Consider the following 27395-nt stretch of genomic DNA (forward strand, 5'->3'; position numbering starts at 1 on the left):
TGTTTAATCTACCTTTTTTGAGACAGGGTGGATGTTTTGGTTTGAGCAAGGGATAACTTCATCATATTAGGTAGAAATAGAATATTTTTTCTATTACTTTTGTGTAGGAGAGAAACATGGGCAGAAGGCGTTGTAAGAACGTTGAGTTCCATGTGGTTGGACTGTGCCACATTGTCTGTGATTGACTCAGCACTATCCTCAACCCTTTCTATTTTTTCCGTAAGGGGCTGGAACATAGCAACTACGTTTCCAAGAATCTCTTGTCAACTAGGTTCCACATTATCGGAAATTAGAAATATATAAAAGAAGTATCAGTATAAACCATCATTTTTCCTTTCAAGAAGGTAGATGTTTTGGCAAAAGGCGGATGTGAAGTTTGCAATAGCTTCTGGATAAACTTTTGCAAATCACCCAATTCAATGCAGCAGGCGGCTAAGATCACTGGTGGTTATTATCATGATTCTCTACTTTCTGAGTTTCTGAAAGGCAGCACCTGTTCTCCCTTGACTTCCACGTCCACTTCCATTCCCCTTTCAAAGATTTTGTAAGCATCAATTTACTGTACTAAAGCCCTTATTATTAAAATATCTATAATAGTTTTTGTTTTCCTAGATGAACAATGACAGATATATGCAATAAAATATCCATGATACATAACATGATGCTTAACAATCAGAATATCTGACTAAAATGATTTGATTTTCAGTTCAATTTGTCTAATATAAGCTAGTTTTTTTGTTATTACACTTTAAATATGGGTCTAAAGAGCTGAGAGTAATGACCTCATTCAGGGTTTCTCAACATCCACACTATTGGCATATTGGGCTGAATAATTTTTTGTTGTGGGGGGCTGCCTTGTGTATTGTATGAAGTTTAGCAGCATCTCTGGCCTCTACCCACTAGATGGCATTAACACCACCTTCCTCTCCTCTCAAGTTGTGATATGACAAGGAAAATGTCTCCAGATATTTTCAAATGTCCCCTGGGGCTGGGGAAGCAAAATCATCCCTCAGTTAAGAACTATTGGTATACAGGAACTCTCTTCACTGTTTGTGCACATTTTCTGTAAGTCTAAAATTATTCCAAAATAACAAGTTAAAAAAAAACTTCCCATCAAAACTCCAGACACAGATGTCTTCACTAGTAAAGACTTCCAATTATTAAAAAAAAATAATAAAATATTAACACCAATCTTACACATACTTTTCAAAGACCAGTAAAAAGAAGGAATATTTAATTCGTATTTGAGGCCAGGATCAGCTTCATACTCAAATCTGTCAAAGATATTCTAAGAAAGGAAAAGTATAAGCTAATCTCTCTCAAATACATAGATGCAAAAATTGTAAACAGATATTAGCAAAGTGAGCTTAGCCAGGAAAAAAAAAACAAACCTATATCAAGGCCTAATTAGGTTTATTTTAAGAATGCAAAGTTGGTTTAATACTTAAAATGCAATCAATGGAAATTCACCACATTAATAGAACAAAGGAGAAAAATCATGTGGTTATCTCAATAGATGGAAAAAAGATTTGGTAAAATTTTCAAAATTGCTTCATAGTAAAAATCTTATGAATTAAGAATAAAAAAGAACTTCCTTAATCTGATCATCGATGTCTACAAAAAGCTATAGCAAACATGGCATTTGAACCAAAAGACTAAAAAAAACTCTTAAGATCTTATTAGGAATAAGACAGAGATATTCACTATCAACAATTCTATTTAATATTATTCCAGAGGCCCCAGACAGAGTAAGAAGAGAGACAAGAAATAATTGGATTGGAAATATAAATGTAATTATTTATATATGACAAGACTGCATATGGAAAAGCCAATAAGCCTCTAGAAAACTATTAGAATTAATGAAAAAAAATAGCGAGATTGCTGGATACCAGATCAGTATGCAATAATAGATTGTATTTCTATATATCAACAAACAGTTTCAAAATAAAAATTTTTAAATGATATGATTTAAATGGTATTTGTCCAAAGGAGTTGAGAATTATATGCACACAAAAACAGGCACACAGATGTTTATAGCAGCTTTATTCATAATTGACAAAACTTGGAAGCAACCATCTGTCCTTCAATTTGTGATTAGATAAACTGTGGAGCATCTAGACAATGGACTATTATTCAGTGCTAAAAAGAAATAAGCTATCAAGCCATGAAAAGATATGAAAGACCTAAGTTGTTTTTAAATGAAAGAAGCCAATTTGAAAAAGCGATATATTGTAAGATTCCAATTATATGACATTCTGGAAAAGGCAAAACTATGGAGATGGTAAAAAGATTAATGGTTGCCAGGAATTGGGGGAGGAGGGATAGGGTGGAAAGAGACACATAGATGAAGCACAGAAAATTTGGGAGAGCAGTGAAAATATTTTGTATGGTTACTATAATGATGAATACATGTCATATATTTGTCCATACCCACAGAATATACAACACCAAGAGTGAACCCTAATGTAAACTATGAACTTTGAGTGATTATGATGTGTGGATGTAAGTCCATCAATTGTAATCAATGTACCACTCTGGTGGGGGATGTTGATAATTGGGGAAGCTATGTAGGCTTAGGAAGGAGCAGGGTATATAAGAAAAACCTCTGTATCTCCCTCTTAATTTTGCTGTGACTCTAAAACGGCTCTGAAAAATAAAGTCCTTGGGTCCAGTGTATCTTATGGGATCTACGGAGTAAAGTCAAGAAAACTTTTCTTTCTTGGCTTCTCTGAAATAAACTTTATCTGCTGGGCCTTTTGAAAAATAAATAAATAAATAAAGGTCTTTTAAAAAAGCAAAAATTGAATTAAATAGCTTAAAAAGTATCAAACATCTAGAAAAGAATCCAAGGAAAACTGTACAAGATTTTGATACACAAAAAATATTAAATAGTATTGAAATAAATTAAAAAATATTAAACAGTATTGAAATAAATTTAAAAAACACCTAAAAAATGGAGGGGCATATTATGTTCGTGAGTTTGAATTATTAGTATATCAATTCATTCAATATTAATCTATAAACCCAAGATAATAACAATCAAAACATCAGAAGTATATTTTGTGAAAATTGACAACCTGATTATAAAATTTATATGGAAATGCAAAGGGCCAGAATAGCCAAAAAAAACTTTAAAGAGAAGCATAAAGTTGGAGGGCATATACTACTGGATATTGTCATATTATAAACCTTTAAAAAAAAAGCAATTAAACAGATTAGAGTTCAGAAACAGACCTCATATGGATATGGATTGTTGATAAAGATGGCACTGCAGGACAATGAATAATATATATTTTTTCTGTAAATGGTGTTGGGTTAATAGAATAGCTCTGAGGGGGAGAAGAATGAATATTGATCTTTATCTCACACCATACATAAAGTCAATTTCAGGTGGATTATGTATCTAAATGCAAAATATAATATATTTTTAGAAGATAGTATAAAATGTCTTTGTGATTTGTGAGTAGACAAAGATTTCTTAAGTAGGATCCAAAAAACAGCAAATATAAAAGAAACATTGATAATTTGATGACATTAAAATTAAGAATCATATCATTTGAAATAGCATAAAAATTATCAAAAAGCTAGCAATAAATCTAGCACAAGATATATATAGAGAGACGCCATTAAGACAAAAAGTTCAAGCTACAATTTGGGAGAAAATATCTGCAATACATACAATTGACAAATTATGTATCCAAAATATATAAATTTTTTAATGTAGCACTTCAATATGCAAAAACAGTGGGCAAAATGTCTGGACACATTAACAAAGTGGATATTCAAATGATCAATAAACATGAAAACATACTCATACTCATAAGTCAATGAGGCAGTTTAAATTAAAACCAATTTAAAAAGAATAATAATGCTCAACATTGGGAATTGCAAGAGAATTTGGAACAATTGCAAGTTTTGTATGCTGCTGGTTTTATTGGAGCAATGACAGATTTATACTTCTGGAGGAAATGTACTTTGGTAAAAACATTTAAAAAAATTGTTTGTGGTATCTACAAACAATTGTAAGACTTAAGATCCAGCTATTCCATTCCAGGAATATAGAAAACAAAAATGCATACTTATATGTACCAAAGACATATGCAAGAAAGTCCTTTATAATGTTATTTGTAAAACTCAAACTGAAAACAACCTAAATGTCTATCAACAGAGTAATGGATAAATAAATATGATATATTCATGCAACAGAATACTATATAGCAATAAAAATAAACTGTTGTACATTGTAATATTCATTAACTCACAAACATAATTTCAAATAAACGACATAGACAAAAGAATACAATTGTTCTAAAACAGGCAAAACAAATCTATGATATTAGAAATCTGAATAATGATGACCTTTGGTTAGAAAGGGTAGTGACTAGAAGAGGGCATGAGCATTTCCTGGGGTGCTGGTAATGTTCTCTTTTTTGTCTGGGTGACAGTAACATGTGTGGGTTAATTTTGTGATCATTCTTCAAGATGTACATTTATGACTTGTATGTTTTTATGTGTATGAATGCTATATATCAATAATAGCTTATTTAAAACAGCAATAAGTACTATAACTAAGGTATATGATATGTGTGATGTGTTTTGACAAAGAGAAAAGGGAGTGACCCTAGAAGATAGGTATTATGAGTTGAATTGAGTTCCACAAAAAGATATATTGGAGTCCTAACTCCCAGTACTTCAGAATGTGACCTTATTTAGAAATAGGATCTCTGCAGATGTAATCAAGCTAAGATGAAGTCATACTGAAATTAGGAGAGGCTTTAATTCCGTATAACCAATGTCCTTACTAAGAGGGAAATCTGAACACACAGGGAGAATACTATGTAATGACAAAAGGCAAAAAAGATTGGAGTGAGGCATTTTCAGGCCAAGGAACACCAAGGATTGATGCCCATCACCCGAAACAAGAGGCAAGAAAGAATTTTTCCCTAAAGGTTTCAGAGAGAGCATGACATGGCCAGCACCTCGATTTTGGACCTTTAGCCTCTGGAACTGTAAGACAATAAATTTCTATTGTTTTAAGCCATCAGTTTGTGATACTTTGTTACACAGCTGTAGAAAACTAATATAGCATGTATTAGTGTTTGATTTTTACAGAGGAGACAAGTGAAGTCCTGGAAGTTACAAACTTTATACATAGCAATACTGGCACTATACCCAAGTCTTCAAAACTATTGTTCTTACCACTAAACTAGAGGCCAGACTAAAACTCAGCTTTGATATTTAAAGACCATTGAGGACAAGCAAAGGAATGAGTAGATAAAAGACGTTTGGAAAAAGTCTAGCTCTCTGTCATTTAGATTAACCATTTCTATGTTCTTTTCTTTACCCAAAATTTTATAAAGCAAATGGATTTGGAAATAGTTTCTCAGCAGATAAGATGTCAATAAATAAAACACTAGATTCTTCCATCAGGAAGATTTTCATTCTGTTTCTAATTATTTGATGACTTAGGTATATTCTATTTCCGATTATTTGGTGACTTAGGTATATAGATGAACTTTTTCACTAAAATATTTCCACCATGCCCACCCCCCATCCAAGCCCCAGGGAACTACACAAGTAAATAAATAAACTCAAACATCTGTGCTGAGCAAATAAGGAAATAACTGACAAGAATTCAGAACTGAAAGCCAACCTCCAAGCCAAATTCTTGTTATCTTGGTAATATTAAAAACCTCAAAATGAGAATTTAAATTAGAGTACTCTTGGATTAGTAGAATCCCCAGAAGCTTGGCCGAAGTAAATTATATCCCATGGAGAAATTCATACCAGGCCTCAAAAAATTCTAACAAATAGAAACAATTCATTACTCTGTATTCCTTATGTCTTGTTTATGACTCTCAACTTTATAGTATGACTTTCACATTCCAGACATGCTATACTTTTTCACTTTGTAACCCATTGCATAGGCAATGACCTTTGCCTTCTAGTCATAACTATCGTCTGACACTGGTGAACTCCTTTTTCTCAACTTCAAGTCTTAGCTTGAGTTGTAAAGCTGCTTTTGCCTCTCTTAGAGTAAGTCAATATCCTCTCTATGCTCCTATTCTATTTAGTACATACTTTCTACTTATAACCCAAATTTCTTCAGGCCTTGCCAGTTCATAGTTATGGATGATATAACTTGTTACCAAATGCAAGGGGTCCATCTCTTGGTGAGTGTGTACAATGAATCTCAACAAAGATAAAATATAAGCAAAGAAAGTTTATTATTTGCAGCAAGTAAGGAGAGCACTAGAGACCATTCCCAAAGCAGTGTCTCTCTCTGAATACACAAGGGAATTGTCTTTACTGGGACTAGTTATACATATTTATCAAAAGTGACAGGTCATCAGATGTAGAGGCTGGGCCATTCTACCACAGGGATCGTAAGGGGTCATGCTTTATCATATATCACATGTATAGGAAACGGTGGATAAGCTCTTTCTGGGGAGGAGAATTTAGTATTACAATAAAGCAGGGTCAACCTTTGTTTCTTTAAGGCATCCTTATCTGGTTTCAATAGGAGCAAGGTGTCATCTTCTTGTGGTCAGTCTTGCAAGGAACATCCTTGTTCTGAAAGACAGTTCAGCAAGGATTGTTAGTTTCACCACTCAGCAATCCTTTTAATCCCATTCTGCTTACAAATACATCAATATTAAAGATTCAAAAGTCACATATTAATTGCTCCTTTACTGGTATGTCTCACAAAAGTCTCCTTTAATTATTTTTGGAAACTTATGGTGTGCCTCATATGTGCACGTGAGTGAACCTATGTTCTGCTGTTGCAGTGAAATCCATCTGACGGAATCCATCAGTTTCGTCTACAAACTCGTAACATAGGATCATGGTCCCACGTATGGCAATCAGGAGGGCCACAAATTTTTTGAAAAATTTATGCACTTTTTTAGATGCTGTAGAAGATGGTACAAGAAAGTGCTTAGACTATAAGTTCTGATTTTTGCTTTTAAGATAAAAAAAAAAAGAGGGACCAGATTTACCCTCCTACCTGCAAAAATAACAACAATATCACCACCACCAACAACAAAAATATATCAAAGAATGTCTATCAAGACATTGGACATATGGCAATGAAAGACAGTGTCACCTGAGAAATGAGAAACAAATGAACGAGCCCAAAGATTGCCTCAGTTCACTGCCCTGAGAGTTTCTTGGATGCAGGGCAGGGACAAAGAACTAAGGCACTCCTCAGAACTGATCAGACAGAGTTGAGAGTATGTAGAGACCAAGTCAGCTAGAGTTCATGGACAGAAGAGGAGAGAGCTACATACGGAGAGAATCCCAAAGATCTGGAGAGGGTCTCCTTGGGAAAACTTCCTGGAGCTGAGAGACCAAAGAAAGAGGATGACAACTCCAGAATTACAGCAAGTTTCTCAAGGAAACTATGAACAGAAGCAGAGTCTTGGGCAGCAGCAAGACTGTAGATTTCCATACCCAAAGATGGGACTTGTTATATATAGCCAAGTGGCACATGCTAACACAGGTAGCCTATAGCCATGTGGCACGTGTTTGTTAAGAGCTACATAATCCAAAGCAATAAACAACTTAACGAGCCCATTTGTCTATGCAAGAATATTCCCTTCAGGTGATATGGACTAAGTGAACTGGCGTTCAGCCTGCTTTGTAAAGTGGCATTGGTCACATACGTACATGCATTCAAGGAAACTACCGATAAAAGATAAAATCATGCAAATAAATGTTTGTGAGCCAGCGGCCCCACTAGTTCACCAAAAACATTCAGACTCTATATCTCAGTTTATAATCTTCCGAGCAAACGAAATGCCCTTTCTCTATTCAGGTCATATGTTCTCTCCTCAGAGAAGCTGACTCTGACATTGCAGTCTAAAGAAACAGCCCTTACCAACAATTTTAATCTCTTTGCCCTTTCTCTTTTTCTTTTTTTTTTATAGCATTTATCACTATCTGACATTGCATCATACATTTATTTGTTTCCTGTCTCCTCACTAGTATATAAGCTTCAAGAGGCAGGACTTTATTTCTCTTGATCACTAATATATCTTATGTGCATAGAATAGTGCCTGGCACCTATCAGCCATTTTATAACTATTTACTGAATACAGATATGAATATAAAAAATCTTAATCTAAAAAATTAAAGGTTGAAATAAGAACAATAACAAAGGAAAGAAAGGAGAAAAAATGTGATTTAGAGTAGGAGGCAATTTCACAGTAAATACAAATATCAAGTCTTTTATACCTGACACTAATATAATGTCATATGTTGATTTTTTAATTAAAGTCAGAGGCAAGCCACAAATATTTAAAACAATATTGATATAGGATATTTTTAATGATTGGAGTCTAATAATCTCTCCCCTTACATTGTAGCACTTCTTTCTGATGGTTCTATAAGGAAATAAAAATGACTTTTCCCAAACTCGGTCATCTCCCACTTTCCTGTATTTTATTCTATCACTCTGGAGGGAGCAAAATTAAACGACTATTTAGATTTTCTTCTGATTGATAAGTTCACTAGAGCAGTGTTTCTTAAACTTTATTAAACATCAGAATCACTCCAGTGTTTGTTAAAACACAGATTTCTGGGGCACTCCCAGTTTCTGATCCAGCAGGTCTGGGGTGCCTGGAGCCCAAGAATTTGTATTTCCAGTAAATTATCAGATGATGCTGACCCGGCTGATTGACCTTCGAGAACCATTACACTGAGGATCCCAGGAAGGTTGATTTACAAGTGTGACCACCATAACTCATGTTTAAAAAAGCTAACGACCACAAAAATAAAAATCCACATACTCACACAAAAACAAACCTCTAGCGATCTACAGATATTCCCGTTTAGTCTGCATATATTTGCTTTATTTGTACTATGAAAAGATTTCTGCCATTTAAACACCTACATAAACTAGTTCAGCCAGATTCCGGCCATTCAATGTTATATAAAAAGGGCAGACTCCGGATTGAGAAATAGTAGCAGTTGTCCGACAGATATTTGAGCCTCCTTCACTTGAGAGGGAAAATGCCTCCGACGTGCATCTCAAAGGACATACCATCTCTTTCTCTAAAGGTAAAGCATCATTTTTAGGAACGGTTCCATAAACACAGTAAACCTGCTTTGCACAAGACTCGAGCTACAGGCGTCAGGCTAGTTAAAAAGCAAAAAAAAAACAAAAAAAACAAAAAACCAAAAAAACAAACAAAAAAATCCCAAAAAACCTAATCCTCAGCCATCTCAGCACCTCACTCAGGTTCCCGCCCTTTCTTCCAGCAGGAAGAACAGGGGGGCGGCCGCGCGCGGCGCCCACGTGACCTCAGAGGGCTGCGCGCAGCCAAGTCGCGCGATCCGCCGTCATATCAGCTTATTCCGCGGGCTCATGATTGGTTGGCAACACAGGCAGCTCGGAGCATGAGGGCTGGCTCCGCCCCTCCAGGCAGAGCCCGCTAGCTGACCCCGGCGGTCCGGAAGCCCTGGCATTTTGGGACGCGGCAGCAACTGGATCGGCGGCAGACCGTCACTAGGTAGGGACGGCAGGAGGGCGGGGAAGGAAGCCGAATACACGCGAGCAGGACGGGAGAGGGGAGACAGAAGAGGGGATGGAGAGAAACAGGAAGATGGGGCCGAGATGGGGAAGTTGAGAGTGCGTTGGGCTCTTTTTTCCAACGTGCCGCAGGCGGTTTTTGAATGCCTCCTAGATGCCAGGCACTGGGTAGGCGCTGGGAGTGTAAGGGTGAAACTGACCTTAGGACTCCTTCACTGACCACTAGCAGAGACTGACAGGTAGGTGGGCATCCTGAAAACACAGGTTGCAAAAGCTGCGATAGGGCTAGTACAGTGCGCAGGGGACGCCCGCTGGTCTGCGCTAGAGGAAGAAAGGTTGTGGACAGACCTCTGGTTAGGGGCCTCTGCTCAGCTAAAGAAGTATTTCAGAGCGCCGAGGAGGCCTGGACATGGAAAAAAAAATAAATAAAAATAACACATGAATGGGCGTGAAGAAAATGAAATATTTTTTATTTACTGTTGCAGATCTCTTATCCAAGAGAAGTCTGTCCACTGAACACGAATGTTTTGCTTTGCGACGAATTTCCGTCTGTTCTTGGAGGATTTTTTCTTTCTTGTTTGTTTTTAAGGAGCAAAGGAATTAGGCTGAAGAACTAACTAGTTGTTATCTGTGACATCTTGACCATTGCAGTGTGAGCCACAGTTACTGCAAAGTAATTAGGGGTGTATGGGGGGGGGACAACAATCCATGGTTTGAGAAGACTAAAATGGAAGGGAAATGATCTATTACTTTAGCACTGTAAAAGGAAAAATTATTTCTACTAGCATCTCTGTGTAATAGCAGAGTAAATTTAGAGGTGGTATATATAGGAGAAGAAAAAATTACCTCCGTAGATAAAGTGTCCAAATTGGGAAGTTCGTGGTAGCTGGGTATTTTTAGCCAAAACCTGGTAGGTTATGTGTCTTTATAGCACCTTCCTTCCCTTTTTCTTCTTCAGATAATAAGTACAAGACTCTTGATCTTTAAAGAGTGCTTTTCCATTCATTATGTACTGTAATTAACATGGGATACTGAATTTCTTATCTGCATGCATAATATCTTGAGAAATACAATGTAGTAGCTAAGAGAACAGGCTCAGGAATATACATCCCAGCTGTTACTTGTTATTGTTACTTTTACTGAACAAGTTAGATACTCCTGACCTCAGTTTCCCATCTATAAAAAGGGGATTATAGAAGTACCTACCTCAGAGGGTTATGAAAATTAAGCAACATAATACATAAAAATGCTTTAAATAATAGTTGGTTCTTAATAAATGTTAGCTATTATCTATACTTTTAAGATAAAGCAAAAAGGTAATTGTAGACTCAGTCATTCTAAGCATAATTGTGTTTTATTGATAACTGTATTTTAAGAAAAGTTTTGTTTTTGCAAAGGTAAAATATTATTTAATATAAACTTCTAAAGAAGGCAGGGGTACTTAGGATCTGCAGAGTCCCTAAGTTTAGTCCCTTAAAATTATACAAGTTGTAGAGTCACTGAGAATTTAAAAAACGAAAAAGCTGAACAGTTGAGGTAATGACGAAAAGGCAGTGAAACTTGGTTAAAGTCAATGGACTTTGCAACCAGACTGCATGTGTTTGAATCCCAGCTCCAGCATTTATTTACTTGATAGCCCTGGGCAAGTTACTTGAATATTCTGTGCCCAGCTTCTTCATCTGTAAAATAAGAATAATATAACTCCTAACTCCTGGGTTTCTTGAAAGGGTTAAATGAGTTAATATTTACAGTTCTTCATGTATAGCAAATATTAATTACCTATTATTATTACCAATTATCAATTAGCAGTAAATTAATTTTTCAAAGAAAAATCAAATGGCACCTTAGTTAAGGTTTTTGACTCAGCTTTGACACTCATAACAGTAATAATAATAGCTCCTATTTATTGACTAACTTCCATGTGTCAGATGGTGCCAAAAGACTATGTATGTACTTAAGTCTCTAAATCCTAACAACATTCTATAATATAGACATGTTATCACCAGTTTACAGATGTGGGTTTGAATATAAACTTCAAAATTGAATGGCAGTTTTGCAGTCACATTATTGATTTCAGAGAATTATATGGTAGATGTTAGAAATTACAGCAATATGTCCATGGATATCTGTTTACTACATTCAAATAATAGAATGAAATGAAACCAAAATTCTAAAAACACTTAAAACAGGTTGAATTTCACATGCCCACAGTTCCATGACTTATAGAAAAGCCACGAATTCTTTTACATAAATATCATTTTTTTTGATATGTATGAGTGGTCTTCCTACGAGTGGAATGCTGTCTCCCCTGCAGTAGATGAGTGAGGGACTTTGATTGTATTAGGACATACTTAGGCCCTCCTGTGTTTGGGCAGCTATTATAAAATCAACGTGCCATTGAAGTCCTTCCTAGGGGATTTAAATTAAAGGAAGCAACCACCTCGTGAGTCACCGCTTCAACAAATTTTTATAGGGCAGGTCGCTAGATATGTACCTTTTACTTTTATATTTATTTCAGAAGAGATTTTAAAGGAGCACCAGAGAACATTTGCAGGATAATGGATATGTTCATTATTTTGATTGCAGTGATTGTTATATGGATCATATGACATATGTCAAAACTTATTAAATTATACTAGTCATGTATATGCAGCTTACTCCATGTCAATTATATTCCATAAAGTTATTTTAAAAAATTATATCCCTAGCTTCAGATATGTCATGGTGAAACTGGATTGAAAATGCAGTTGGATCATGAAGCACAAAAAAAGCTCAATAAGTATTTTGTTATTGTTATTTCAATGTAGCTTCACTGATTTAAATATATCCTGATTTTAGAAAATGCCTCCATTAGACTTCTTTCTTTCCATAAAAGACTTTTTTTAAAAATAATTTCTCTTGTTTATATCTAGAAAGGTTGAGTTAAATTGAATTAAAACCAAAGGTTTCCATATCTCTCTTCAAACTCAGAATCTACCAGGTTATAATTGATCCCAGCCATTCTATTACAAGGAAGTCACTTAAACCTTTTTCTGAAGCTTACTGAGATGTGAATTACCAGCTTTTTCCAAGAGAGCTGATTACACTGGCTCGTCAATTGCAAGTGCTTTATTAACAATTTCTTGGGCTGACTTTTCTTAGGTTGCCAGAATCCAAGAAAAAAAATATAGAAATCACAAAAGGATTTTAAATTTCTCATATCTCAGCATCAACGGGAAAATGTCATAGTACTTAACTCTGGACCTTTTGAGAGGTCTTGTATAGATTTAGTATCAAAACAAATTATTAGTTAGAGAGTAAAGAAATTCATGGGTAAAAAAAAACATTGACAATTGTATTATGCTACTTCTGCACTACTCTTGTGTTTTGTCCACTATTTCTCCATCTGGCCCTTTTTACACTATCCTACACAACCATATCCCTTTATACAATTATTTGCTGTGATCACAGTCATAGTACAAAACAATGAACTCCACTATCCTCCAAGATATAGAGGGTCATTGCCTACTGAAACAATTTTTTTTCAAAAGATAGGTCAAATTGTTAAATAAAAGATACAGGAAATCAGGGCTTTTGTAATATTTGCAAAAATCTAGATAAAATGTAAGATTTATATAAAGCACTATCTGCAACCATATAGAAGATAGAATATAATAATCTATTCATACATTACTCAGGCATATCATTCACTGTAAACAAAGTCCTTTGCCTATATGAAACATAGATTGACAGAAAAACCAATGCTTATAATTCAGAATGTCTGTCAGTGGGATCATTATATCATATTTTGTCTAGTATTTTAAATCATTGTTATTTTTTTCTGTACATTGAGATATTACATTTGATATGTCTCAATATTCACACATCTATCTCATTGTACTGAAGGATCTCTATCTAGCTATTTGAGGTCCCTTTCCCTCAGGTTCACTTCCCTATGTGGCCTAAATTTAAATCAGACCATTTGAAGTATACTATCTAAGTCATAAAAAATTATCCATTTTTTTGAACATTTTAGTATAAAAGACAAAAATAAAAAAAATAAAAAAAACTATTTTATTAAACACATTAGGTTGATAGCAAAATATGAGGAATGTAAGAATAATGTACCAGCTGGTCTCATATATAGCTCCCCCTGCAACACTATGATGAATAAAACAGCATATAAATATGGTTGACATCCTAGGAGATCTTGAGGGGCACAAGTGCATATTCTAGAGAGAGAAAATTCTTAGAGAAAAAAAGGAATTCCAAGCTTTCAACTTGCGACTTAACCCTTTGGCTGAGCTTTCCTTATTCAGTTATCCTGTGTGTGAAGAAATTCAATAGCCATTTGTATTAATTTGCTAGTGTTGCTATAACAAAATAACACAGGCTAGTTGGCTTAAATAACAGAAATTTACTTTCTTACAAGTCCAAAATCAAGGTGTCAGCAGGGTTGATTTCTTCCCAGGCCTGGTATCGATGGCTGCCTTCTCCCTACATCTTCACATGGTCTTACCTCTACCTGTCTGTGTCCTAATCTCCTCTTATTATTAGAATACCAGTCATACTGGATTAGGTCCCACCCTAACAGTCTTATTTTCCCTTAATTACCTCTTTTAAGGCCTATGTCTAAAGACAGTTGCATTCTGAGGTACTGGGGTCAGGAACTTCAACATATGAAATCTAGGGGGTATCATTTAGCCCATAATGCCATTCAACATGTTAGTGCATCACACACACACACACACACACACACACACACACACTCGCTCTTTTCCTGCGTAGCCTCCTGGATTCTTATGCACCAGCTGGCAGCTGTTGGCTGCATGCTTTCCACTTTCCCTGTCCTGAGTATTTAATGAAATCATATGTGAAAACAAGATGTTTCACTCATAAATACTAATATTATATTCCTTGCATTAAATGCTTTAATTTGCAGTAAAACAGAAATAGAAACAATATTTAAGAGATGAATCCAGTTCTTCTGAGATTTGGGGTTTTAGACACTTTGTAATTTGAGCCCTGTTCTCTGCTCTCGAGTTCAGCTCTTTTTCATTTAATTAGTCTCATGAATAGACCTTGAGATGATCATGCTAAGTGAAAAAAGCCACACAGAAAAAGTTGAAAATCACAAGATATCACTTATACGTGGGATAGAAACCTAAAAGCAACAAACAAATATGACAAACAGAGACTCATGGACATGGACAGTGGTTACCAGAGTGTAGGGAGCAGGTGCCTGGTAGATGGGGTAAAAGGTTTCGAATATGTGGTGACAAAAAGAAATCTGTGGGCAGTGAACATACAGTGCAATATATATATGACTTACTGTTGAATTGTATACTTGAAACACTGGATTTCATTAACCAATGTCATTATAATAAAAAAAAACCCTCAAAAAATAATTAATCTCATGTACAAGATCTACAAATATTGTCAACCTTAAGAGCTATTATCACTAATAATTTTGTTACTTTTTGAATTTATTGAATATAGGCTTCTTATGTAAATTTTGATTGTTTATATAAACCATAAACCCAACATTATTTATAAAAATATTTTAACTATCATATTTTCTGCTTATTGTTCAACATATTTGTGTGAAAAATGTTCCAAATATTTTTTACTTTATTTAACTCAAAAGAAATTTACATTGTAAAAGTATTAAAAGACTTCTAATTTTTATATCGAGTGTGATTTTATCATTCTCTTACTTGACAATATTTATTACACCATCCCCTATGAATGTAATATTTTTTTTGCTTCTTTGCTATACAACCACCATTGCTTTCTGTTACACTCTGTATGGCTTACCATCTTAAACATAGGCAATCTTAGCTTTGACCTTGAAGTGTGCCCCTTAGTATTGCCATCATGACCAGTAAAACTTATGTATTCCTTGCATTTGGGGGCTGAGTACTTAGCACAGGAAACTATGGAATGTAGTCAATACACAATAAATGTTCTATAAATTTTAAAAGTTTCTGTAATTAGTATGATATAACTATAGAAAATCGAAAATGTATTTTTAACAAGGGATAAAGAAAAAGGATAAACATCATGGACTCTTTTAAGATATATTTGGATTCAATATGAATGTAAATAAAATACTGATTAAAAGCTAAAAAGATTTTAATTAGGTTACTTAGTTTAATAGTTTAATTTGGCAGAAACAGACAACTTGGACAAGGTTCTTTGTGTAAGCACATTTTAAATCACTAATTAAAATTTCAGATGGCAATCTGAGATTAGCAAAAGGATCTTCAAAGGTAAGCAAGATGCCCATTTATTTTATTTTAAAACTCAAAGCAATACTAAGATGTTACTTTAGATATTCCATCTAAAATAATATGAATTCTCGGATATATTGTAAGACACTTTGACCCATATACCATCTGTAATTAAATTATTTTGAACAAAAAACATCATTTAGTAGGCAAACATCACATATATTTTTATTAAAGAAGCACCTGTGTTTTTAATAGAATAGATCAAATATGTCTTCAGAGATACATTGTTTATTCCATAGGAAAAATAGACTTCCACACATGTAAAACTTATAGCAGAGTAAAATGTTATTTAGTCAGTCTGATTCAGCTAGTGCATAAACCATTTTGAGTCAAGACACCCAGAGAAGTTTCCCTATTAGGTAATTATGTATCAATATACTAAGTGGCACTATATATCAATATGCCAGTTTAGTCTAATAGATAAATAGAAGTTTGGTAGACATAGTGAGCAGTCTGGAGGTTCCAAAGTTTTCTGTGCATCCTGAAGAATATAGAGCAGCACCTTATATAGTTATGTAACAAGAGAAACATAATTCATTTTTGCTTATGTAAATACTTCTACCTTAAATAAAAATTTTCTACCCATGGTATGAACTGAGAAACTTATCAAATAAACAATCTAGGTGATAGAGAACCCTAGATAATTTCCAAGTTACATTCTTTGAGATTAATATAGCCAAAAATCGAGACACAACTCAAATTCCATATAACATAAATAAATGAACAAAATAAAGCTTTTTCAAGTCAGCACTGACAATAAATGACTTAAACATAGGTAGAACATAGATAAATCTTAAAACTCTTACTGAGAGCGAAGATATCAGGATAAAAAACACATTCTGATGGACTATAAATGATCGAAAGGTACAGAAATCTGATGCATGGTTCCCTGGGGTTGGAATAAAGAAAGGATGGATTAGGAAGCTACATGAGGAAATGTTCAGATATTGTGAATGTTCTGTATCATCATTGTGAGAAGCTTTCATGAGTGTACATATTTTTCAAATCCTATCGCATTTGACATCTCATTAAATCTAGTTGAATATTTGTACTCTATTTTCTGTAAATTGTGCTGCAGTAACATTGATAATTTAAAAATAAAAATTATGTATGTGTGCAAAATGTGTGTGTGTGCTGGTGTGTGTGTGTGTGTGTGTGTGTGTGTGTGTGTGTGTAATAGATATGGAGATAAATATTCAGTGTGTGACTCAGTTCCAGACCCCGTGTTAATAATTAACTTGGAAAGTCACTTTAAAAAAACAAGCAATATGAAACCCTGAGGAAGCTGCGGGAATCTAATTTTCCAGAGCTGCCACATTATATTATTTAAAATGCTCCATTTTCCACACACACACACACACACACACACACAAATTATGAGACACAAAAGAATGGAAAATTATGGCCTATGCACTCACAAAAGAAACAGTCCATAGAAACTATCTCTGAGAAAGTCCAGATAATAGGCTTACTGGACAAAGACTTTAAAATCGGCTACTATAAATATGTTTAAAGAACACCACATCTAAATAACAAAGTATGAGAATAATTTCCCACCAACTAGAGACATTGTTAAAGTGATAGAATTTTTTCTTTTTTAAAATAGCAAATAAAAATTCAGGAGTCAAAAGTATAATAACTGAAGTTTAAAATAAACCTGCAGGCTTAACATAAGATTTGAGCTGACAGAATCAAAGAACTTAAACATAGTACAATTGAGATTTATCCAGTCTAAGGAGCAGGTAGTAAGATTGAAGAAAAATGGACAGAGCCTCAGAGACTTGGAAGATATCATCAAGAATACCAACATAAGCATAATGAAAGTCCCAGAAAGAGAAGAGAGAGAGAAAATTGGATAAAAGGTTATTTTAAGAAATAGTAGCCCAAAACTTCTTACATTGGATGACAAATATTAATCTACACATCCAAGAAATAATCAACGGTATGGAATATGGGGTTTCTTTTGGAGGTGATGAAAATATTCTGAAATTGGATAGTGATGATGATTTCATGACTGAGAATATGCTGAAAACTTCTGAATCATACTCTAAAATGGTGAATTAAAATTAAGAGTATCTGGATTGTATCTCAATATAGCTATTTAATTAAAAACAAATGAGAAGGATATTCTTTATACAATGATGGTAAATCCAAGATACATTGTTAAGAGAAAAGAATGTCATGATGTGCATAATATGTCACTTTTTTGTGAAGAAGGAAGAAAATAAAAATTTGTAGTTTGATCTTACATTTAAAAATATTGTAAGGATTCATTAGAAACTAATAAATATTGTTACCTAGAGGGCTGAAGTGAGATAATGATAGTGGTGTTCAGAGACAGTATAGAAGCGAGACTTCTCTCTATATATCTTTTTATATCAATTTTAAACTACGTGTCTATATATTTTTTAAGACTTTCTAAATCACTGTAGAGATTTAGTGGGGAATCTAGTACAGGAAATAGGCTATAAATAATTAAATATTTTAAATTTTTTCTTTTCAGGTTTTCTTTCAACTTTATTTCATAAATTGATGTTTATTTATATGGCCCAATATGTAGCAGATAAAGGCCATTTGAATAACTAGAATCTAATGTGGGTAGGCAATTTTGAGAACATTTTTTTTTATTCTTGTTGCTGTTGTTTAAAGTTTCTGTTATAGATGAGAGATGTTTTAGAATGTTGGACACATTTTCCTCTATAAACAGTGCAATGAAGAATGAAAGAATAGATCATAAATAATAGATTCAATGGTCAGCTCACAAAAGCTGACCATAATGTTGCTGAACATTATATATAACAGGATCACGAATATAAAATAGACTGAAGTATTTGCTGAATTGAGTAAAGTTTTTCAGAAGTTTAAGGGTCTAAAACAGAAGTTGGCAAACTTTGCCTTTAACAGGCCTGATGATAAATATCTTAGGCTTTATGGGCCACACTGTCTCAATTGCAATAACTCCACCCTGTCTAGAGAAGCAACCATAGACAATATATAAACATCTAGACATAGATGTGTTCTAATAAAGCTTTTTTTACAGAAACAGGGTCTGTGTTTGGCTCATGGGCCACAGTTTGCCAGCCTCTGATCTAGAGTATTACTTAGGGGGAGAAGAATAAATGTATTCTAGCTTTTATCATCAAGAATACATCTCCCTTTGTTCTGTCAATGAGCATGGCCTTTGTTCCATCACAAGAACAGATAGTCCCTGACTTCTATGTTTGTGGTGGTAATATAGACACATTTTAGGGAATTCATCTTAAGTTTTAGCATGAAGCAAAAATCTCTGAAATATGTTTTTTATTGTTTTGTTTTGTTTTTAAGATAGAGAAGCTGCCGAAAGAGCAAACCATTTGCCTGAATATTGTCCCCTGTGTTTCACATCTTTACTATTTGCCATCTTGCAATTGGCATTGTAGAAAAGAACACTAAGATGGAATTAGATCTGTTCTTATGCCACATATCAGCTAGACCTTAGAGAAAAAACTTCCTGGCCTCGGTGTCTCTAAGTGAGCTTTGGTATCCCCATGTATAATATGAAGAGACTGGACTAGAGATGATATTTAAGAGCTCTTCCAATTCTAAAGATGGCATTTTTGGGATTCTGGTAGGAGCAGACTTGTACTACGTATGCTTATTGAAACAGGAGCTTCATATATAGTTTTTCCAGAAAATTTTTTGCTTTGAGAAATGTCATCGTGGGTTAATAACTGTTACACATGTTTATCTTTTAGGGACTAAGATGGATCTTGTACTCAGTGCTGCAGATCATTACTTTTTTACACCATTCATATATCCAGCCACGTGGCCAGAGGATGACTTCTTCCGACAAACTATTAGTCTCTTGATTATAACAAATCTTGGTGCTTATATCCTTTATTTCTTTTTTGCAACACTGAGCTATTATTTTGTCTTTGATCATTCATTAAAGAAGCATCCACAGTTTTTAAAGGTAAATGATTTTCTTAACCTATTTTTAACTATTGTTACAGTAAAAATTATAATATGATAAAATTGTGAGATTTTCAGATTAAACTTGTTATAAGCATTAAATAAAGTTTTTGAAACCAGCCCCAAATAGGTTAAATATTTTTGATAGAGCTAATCCCACCTCTCCTTCCATTGCTTTAAACAAATAAATGAATCCAAACTTTTTTTTTAACCAGAAGTCTGGTATTTTGCTAGTTACATAGACAAGAATTTCTTTGCTAATAGTGATGAATAAATAAATGCATACATCTGTGTAGTTATTTTAATGTTTGATTTTTACAAACTGAAATATGATTTTACTATGTATGTAATTTTTTGACTAAATAGAGAATCCAAACTCAATAGTTTTAGATTTTTTTTACAATTATTTTCTATTTCAGTTACTTGTATTTGTCAAATACAATCTCAAATGAAAGTCTCCATAGACTGTAAAAAAAAAAAAAATAGAGAAGGCTAAGAATGGAAGTTAACTATGAAAGAAATGAGTATTCAGTAAATAGAAATTTAGAATAAACATTTTGTGAGAAGGAGAAAAAATTTGAAAATTTAAAAGGAGAAAAAATTTGAAAATTTAAAATATTTATTGCTTTTGCTTGGTACAAAAGGAATATTTTTCTTACACACTCATCCCTACATATTAACATTATAATAGAAAAAAAATTAGAGGTAAGCTCCTTTATATAGAAGATTTAAAAAATCCAATCCAAAACAATTTTATGCTAGTTTTGCTAAATCTAGATTTTGTGATTTTTAAGTATTGGAAATTTTATTTTCAGAATCAAGTCTATCGAGAGATTATGTTTACTGTCCAGGCATTGCCATGGATAAGTATTCCCACTGTTTCATTGTTCCTGCTGGAGTTGAGAGGGTACAGCAAATTATATGATGATATAGGAGAGTTTCCAAATGGTAAGTAAATTATAAAGAATGTCAGGCACAGATTGTTTTTTCTAAGGAACCAAATCTGCCTCTTTTTTAAAAAATAATTATAAACTGTTCAGTTGTTTTGAATGTTCTGCTTTTATGCATTTATATCTTGCCACATGTATGCATTTCTTTAAGTTTATCTATGAATTTTAAAGTCTTTGTTTTAGATGAAATTGTGCCTGGGGGAAGATTGGTGTGATCAGGTATAGGCCTTTGCATTTGTTTCCTATTATTTGTATTGAATTCAGCCTTCTAAAAAAATAACTCAAGTAGTACATGACAATTACAGAAAATCAGAAAATATATTTCTCTTAGCAATATATGTGCCCACATTTTTATGTCTATAAATATTGGCATTATATAGTATATTAATTATAGTATCTCATTGTATAGATATCCATAGTTTATTTAAACGATCTCTAATTTTTAGACCTTTAGATTTTTTATTTTTGTCTACTGAAAGCAGTTCTGCTACGGCAACTGAACTAAATTTTTGTGAAATTCTGAAATCATTTCAAGGTACATTTCCAGTATCTAGAATTAGAAAGATAATAGTTAACATTTATTGAATGTTAATAAGTACCAGCTACAGTTTTAAGCTTTTCACATGTATCTATCCATTTTATTCCACATCAGTTCTATGAAGTAAGAGCTATTATGTTCCTTTTATAGGTGAGTAAGTTAAGCGTACAGAGCATTTCAGTGACTTGCCTAGGTTACTCAACGATTACATGGTATTTCTGGTACTGGAACCTAGGCTTACTGGCACTATCAACCTTGCTTTCTAAGTAAGAGGTTAGTTAGTTAAAAGAAGGAACAAAAATAATGCACTAAGATGATAAGCAGATAGGATTATGAGTAAAAATAAAAGGAGAAAGGCATTCTAGATACTTGGAATAGTATGAGTAAAAGTACAGAGGTAAGACTTTCAAGATGTTGGGAAGACATTGAGTAAACCAGCCTCATTAATACAGGAACAGATGAGATTTGGAAAGATCAGAAAGGGCTGAGTTATGGAGTAAATGCTTGAATTAAGGTATTTAGTGGAAAATAAAGTTTTAAGCAGGAAGATAATGTATAAAGATGTGTTTATGAAGGAAAATCATTAGATAGCATTATTCTGAGAGATTTAAATAATGTACCTCAGGAATATCCTTTTTCTGTCTCATAAATATCTTAATAATTTAATTAAGAAATATTTTAGGTAGGATACTTCCAAGTTTTTATATGAGAGAAAGGAGGAAATGAGCAGATTCCAGAGAGTCAAGGATTAATTTATGTTGTGTTGAATTAGCCAAAACAGATCATTTATATTGTTTCAGTCTAGGATCATATTTTGGATTTAAATGTAAAATGTAAATGCTGATCCTGGAACTGAATCTTGATTCTGCTGTATACCCTGTTATCTCTTCTAGGCTGGTTTCAACTCATTGTTAGTGTACTGTCCTTCCTCTTTTTCACTGACATGCTGATCTATTGGATTCACAGAGGCCTTCATCATAGACTTGTATATAAGGTAAAATCATTTGCAGGGGAAAGAGAAAATATATATACATTTTTCAACAGTATATGTTTATAAATTCTGTTCTCTATTTATAAGAATTTGCTCTATATTAAATACCTAAGTAACCATAGTCATGACAGGTACCAGGTACGTTTCATGTTCTTTATGGGTTTGGAGTGTTTGTTTTAAAATTTTACTATTTACTTGGGGATGAGGAAGGAGAGCATTTTAAAAAGTGAGTCTGGTAATTTCAAAGGGATTTTTTAGTTAGGCCATTTCTACAACATGGGTATGATAAACTAAGTTTAATGTTGCATGGGATAATGTCGGTGGTACTAATGGTGTTCTTTTCTTCTGTAGCACATACATAAACCTCATCACATCTGGAAGATTCCTACTCCATTTGCAAGTCATGCTTTTCACCCCGTGGATGGCTTCCTTCAAAGTCTACCTTACCATATATACCCTTTTATCTTTCCATTGCACAAGGTAGTTTATTTAGGTTTGTACATCTTGGTCAATATCTGGACAATTTCTATTCATGATGGTGATTTTCGTGTCCCTCAGATCTTAAGACCATTTATTAATGGCTCAGCTCATCATACAGACCACCACATGTTCTTTGACTATAACTATGGTCAGTATTTCACATTGTGGGATAGAATTGGAGGCTCGTTCAAAAATCCTTCCTCTTTTGAAGGGAAGGGACCACTTAATTATGTGAAGAAGATGACAGAAGAAAAATACAACAGCCATGCAGGAAATGGTTGTAAAAATGAAAAATTATTCAATGGTGAGTTTACAAAGACTGAGTAAATTACTGCCCAATTATTAAATGTTTTTTAATAAGGAAAAATAATCCATATATAGCCAAAAGCAATTAAATGGTATCCTTTGAAAATCAGCATGTGGTTGCTGCTGAGGAATGATCATAATGGTAGATCAAGGGAAGGTGCTATGAACACCACGATTTTAACCTCATGCTGAAAATACTACATGTTGGTCTAAGGGACAACTTATATTTTTCTTTCCAGCAGATCTATGATTTGTATAGTCTCAACAACCATTTTTAAAAAGATAGAGAATAAATTATTGAGGGGAGTAGGTTATGCCCTTTTGCCTTACTCTGCCATATTCATAAAGAAAAATTCATTGTGTTTAATAATACCAAGACTAAGCACCATAATGAAGAAATACTAACATAAAGATGGTTCCTTGTTTTAGGAATGATTATGTCTGCAGTGTTGGTACAGTTTGTTCAAGTGGAAACATCAGTGTGACAAAAAAAATACTGATGTAACATATTAGTGGCTTCCTAAATGGCCTAATTAGTAGTAAGTATAATTAGATTATCACTTCCTACACATAGGAAGCTTATACTCTGAGAATATTGAAAATTCACATTTTACTGATGATTAAATAAATTAGAATAAAAAAATTGATACTACCATGATTTAATTTAGATCTGAGATTATTAAAGAGTTTGATGGTTATTATTTAAAACGATCATTTAATAAGTATGAAAATGTGAATATATAAATATGTGAATCTGAATATACAGTAGTCTCCTCTTATTCATGGGGGATATGTTCTAAGACCCCCAGTGGATGCCTGAAACTGCAGATAATTTCAAATACTATATATACTATGTTTTTCTACCCATACATACCTATGATAAAGTTTAGTTTGTAAATTAGGCACAGTAATAGATTAACAACGATAACTAATAAACTATTATCGCTAGAGAAATTTGATGCCCAAATAATATCTTTGACACTACTGATTTTTAAATTGATGCACTGCACTTTTGATTCTTCAACGTCACAGAACTATAATTTTCGATAGGGAATAGTTGCCAAATATTTAGACATATCACTGAAGAATAGTTTTGAAATATTCTCTCACGTCTCCCTCACTTTTCCCCACTTCCTCTGCAAAAAAATTAACAAATATTTTCATAATGAAATGTACATAACATAAATATTGGCAAAACATGGTTTGTGTAGGCATTCTTTAAGCTATTTATATAAAATCAATAAAGGTTTACTATGACCGTTAAGCTGTATCAGGTAAATATTGTAACAACACAAAGTATTCTTTGTACAAATTTTATACTAATTTGAAACCACAGAAATAATTTGGGTTGTCAAAACTGATTTAAAATGTCCCCAAATGCTCAATGTCAAGGAGAAAAGAGAGAAATGGGTATTACATTCTTTTTATGTCATTTTATTAGATTTGAGTAATTTAGTAAGAAAGAGACCAGTCATAAATTTAATGCTTGGGATCTATATAAAATGTATTTTTCTCTTTGAGTTACTGTTATGTTTGTCTTCCTTATATATACCAGTATACTAATTAGTATTTTTAACTGGTAAATGCAGCTGAGTGCTTTTTCAATAATCATCCTCACCCTCTAGTATTCCACTTTGCCCAAGAAAAGGAAGGAAATTAAATAAACTTTGTTGCTTAATAATAATGGCAGCAACTATTTATTGAGGTTTTACTCTTGATCAGGCACTGTTACAAGTACTTGACATGAGGAAACTAGGACCCAGTTGTGCCACTTTTCCGAGAGTATTTCTCTCAAGTATGGATATGTTTCTAGTCATTGGGCAGCCTTCCACAGTAATTCTGAGACCCAGGCTCCTTCCATCTTGGGGAGCTGCCTTTGCCTCAGTCTGCAATCTTCTTTGTTGAAGGAGCACATAAGGCAAGAGGGAAAAGTACACAAAGAAAATGTGTAGATCAGCCCTGGAAGTCATACATATCTCTTTCATATGTTCCTTTGAAAACTCAGTCACATGGCCCATCTGACTGAAAGAGATTCAGAGAGTCAGGGAAATGTCTCTAATCGTATAGCTGGGAGGATGAGGTAACCAGTTTCTCAAACCATTGCTAGTTTGCCATACTCATAATTTATTCCCCTCTTTTTGAGGGTCCTGGCAAAGGTGTTGAAGAGACATATGAGTTCAAAAGTATTTCAAGTTATCTATGAACTGGTTATCTTCGTGTCCTTAATTCTGTAACTCCAATTATAAGTGTTGAAGTTTCCTCTAGATTCTTATTACCATGTAGCTAATAGAAAAGATAGGATGTAATTTATGGAGAGAGAGAAGCTTCCTCAAAAGTAATCAAACTATTCTCTGCCTTCCCACCATTTTTCTTAAAGTCTGATCTTATTAAGCAGTATGATTTTAAGCAGTCCTAACATTATTTGTAGACTATCATCACATTCTCCTAGTCTCCATTAGAGAAATTTAGAGAATATTCATGGAATTGAGGATTTAAATTCTTTCCTACAGGAATATCTGATGAAGGACTTTGAAACCTTTTATACTTACAGGACAGAAAGGGAAAATCAGGATTATATTTTCCACTTTTATGTTAGAAATTGAGAAATGGATGGAGGTGGTACAAAACCCAGAGACCTTTACTGAATCCTTATCTTTCTCCCTGTGTCTCTCTTCCTGTCTCCCTGTGTGTGAATGCTGTGATTTCCTACTTCTCATTGCCCTGTATCATGTTACTTTTTCCTCCCATCTTCAAGAAGTCAAGACAAATTTGGGAGAAAATTGTGAGTTTAGTTTTTCTTACACAGAGTGAACAGTGTAGGCAGATTATTTATATAGAGATGATGTCTGGGAGGAAAATGGAAAGCAGGGAGACAAATCAGAACAAAGATATTTGTGATTAATTCAGATGGAAGAAAAGTTTGAGGCTCTGAGATTGATTGTCAAAGAGAGCATGAAAAATAGATGTCTAAAGAAACAAACCAACTTAAAGGAAAAAGAACTTCCTTTCCTTATCTAATTTCAAATTCAAAACACTTGACTGGCAGTCTTATATCATCATTTATTGCTTTCTATCATTGTTATGCATGCCCTATTTATTCTAGACCCCCAGATTCCTTCAAAGTAGAGACCATTTTTGAATCACTGTTGGGTTAAAAGATGTGTTCCTACAGAATGTCCAGGATATGGTTGAAGTTCCATAAATGCTTTGCTAAATGAGTTAATGAAATGATAGAAATGCCATTCCCATCAATAAATATTTAATGAATCTCTATTAGGTGCCAAACACTACACTAAGTGTAAATATTAATTCCAGACTCGTAAAAGCTGTCTTTTTAGCCAAGAATTTGTTTTTTCATTTATTTATTAGCTGATATTTGCTGTGTTCCTTGGGGGAGTCACAAGGAGAACGAAAGGGAAATCAAAGACAGTCCCTACATCAAGGATAGACTGTCCTTTTTTTCTCACTCAAAGTCATGCTTTCCACTGGAAACAAAACCCACCCTGGATACAGATCATATGTGAATCAGTGATATGAGTACTGATTAGAGGGGTGAATGTGTACAGTTGTTATGTAACATAGTGCTCTGGATACAAAAAAAGATCATAATTATTGATTGATTATACCAAGTAATGACAAACCTAGGAGGATAATCTATAACTTTGACTGGAAGGTAATTTATCTCAGAAGAATTGTAGAAGCTAAGAGTTTTGAAGTTAAACAATTTTGAATCCTGGCTCTGCCACTTACTATGATTGCATGATCTTGGTCTCTCTATCTGTAAATTAATGAAAATACTACCTATGTAATAAGATTAAGTAAATTAGAAACACTCAATTAAATGTCAATTCACGTAAATGGTGCTTAATGCTGCTTTCTAGGTTCAGTGATTATTTTATTACACCTAGCGTAGGCCCTCAGTAGAAACCAATTGCGGGGAGAAAAATGCCTAGATAATGCCAATTTTACCTTAAAATTGGAAGGTGAAAAACATGAGGTGAACAAGAATGGGGGATGTAGAGGAAAATCACATCAGTAAAACTAAAATTGCTACATTATTTACTGTAAATTTTCTTTGTAAAAGTTGATTTATTGTTAAGCAATTTTATTTTTAAAATGCATTGCTATAAACTATAAGACCAGTCTATAAGATTTTGTGTGTTTTTTTAAAATTTTTTTTTATTAAGTTTTTGGGGTAACACTGGTTAATACAATTATATAATTTTCAGGTATACATTATAATTTGACATCTATATATTCTAGTATGTGATTACCACCCAAAGTCCAGTTTCCTTCAGCTACCACATATTTTATCCCCTTTACTCACTTCAGCTAACCCCTACCCTCCTATATTTGATTCCCTTTACCCCATCTA

The 27395-nt window shown here is 33.7% G+C and overlaps 1 protein-coding gene across 2 annotated transcripts; it reads left to right on the forward strand.

Moving 5' to 3' along the window:
- Positions 1 to 9360: 9360 nt before the first annotated feature.
- SC5D (sterol-C5-desaturase) lies at positions 9361 to 27157 on the forward strand. Of its 2 annotated transcripts, none has more exons than XM_039874713.1 (5): positions 9361 to 9512; positions 19539 to 19756; positions 20571 to 20703; positions 22137 to 22237; positions 22586 to 27157. In XM_039874713.1, the coding sequence occupies exons 2-5, from the start codon at positions 19547 to 19549 to the stop codon at positions 23039 to 23041; spliced, it is 900 nt and encodes a 299-aa protein (XP_039730647.1). In that variant the 5' UTR covers positions 9361 to 9512; positions 19539 to 19546; the 3' UTR covers positions 23042 to 27157. The 2 variants fall into 2 exon arrangements, with proteins under 2 accessions (XP_039730647.1, XP_039730648.1); XM_039874714.1 differs by lacking the exon at positions 9361 to 9512 and adding an exon at positions 9604 to 9771.
- The last annotated feature ends 238 nt before the right edge of the window (positions 27158 to 27395 follow it).

The sequence above is a fragment of the Pteropus medius genome, unplaced genomic scaffold (assembly GCF_902729225.1).
Source record: "Pteropus medius unplaced genomic scaffold, Ma_sr-lr_union100, whole genome shotgun sequence".
Taxonomy (NCBI): Eukaryota; Metazoa; Chordata; class Mammalia; order Chiroptera; family Pteropodidae; genus Pteropus; species Pteropus medius.

What these genes read in the sequence shown, in the direction of transcription:
- SC5D (XM_039874713.1), top strand. Translation starts at nt 19,547, where the DNA reads ATGGATCTTGTACTCAGTGCTGCAGATCATTACTTTTTTACACCATTC. An exon ending in AGCATCCACAGTTTTTAAAG is followed by an intron (nt 19,757 to 20,570) that starts GTAAATGATTTT and finishes TTTTATTTTCAG; the next exon opens with AATCAAGTCTATCGAGAGAT. An exon ending in ATCATAGACTTGTATATAAG is followed by an intron (nt 22,238 to 22,585) that starts GTAAAATCATTT and finishes TTTCTTCTGTAG; the next exon opens with CACATACATAAACCTCATCA.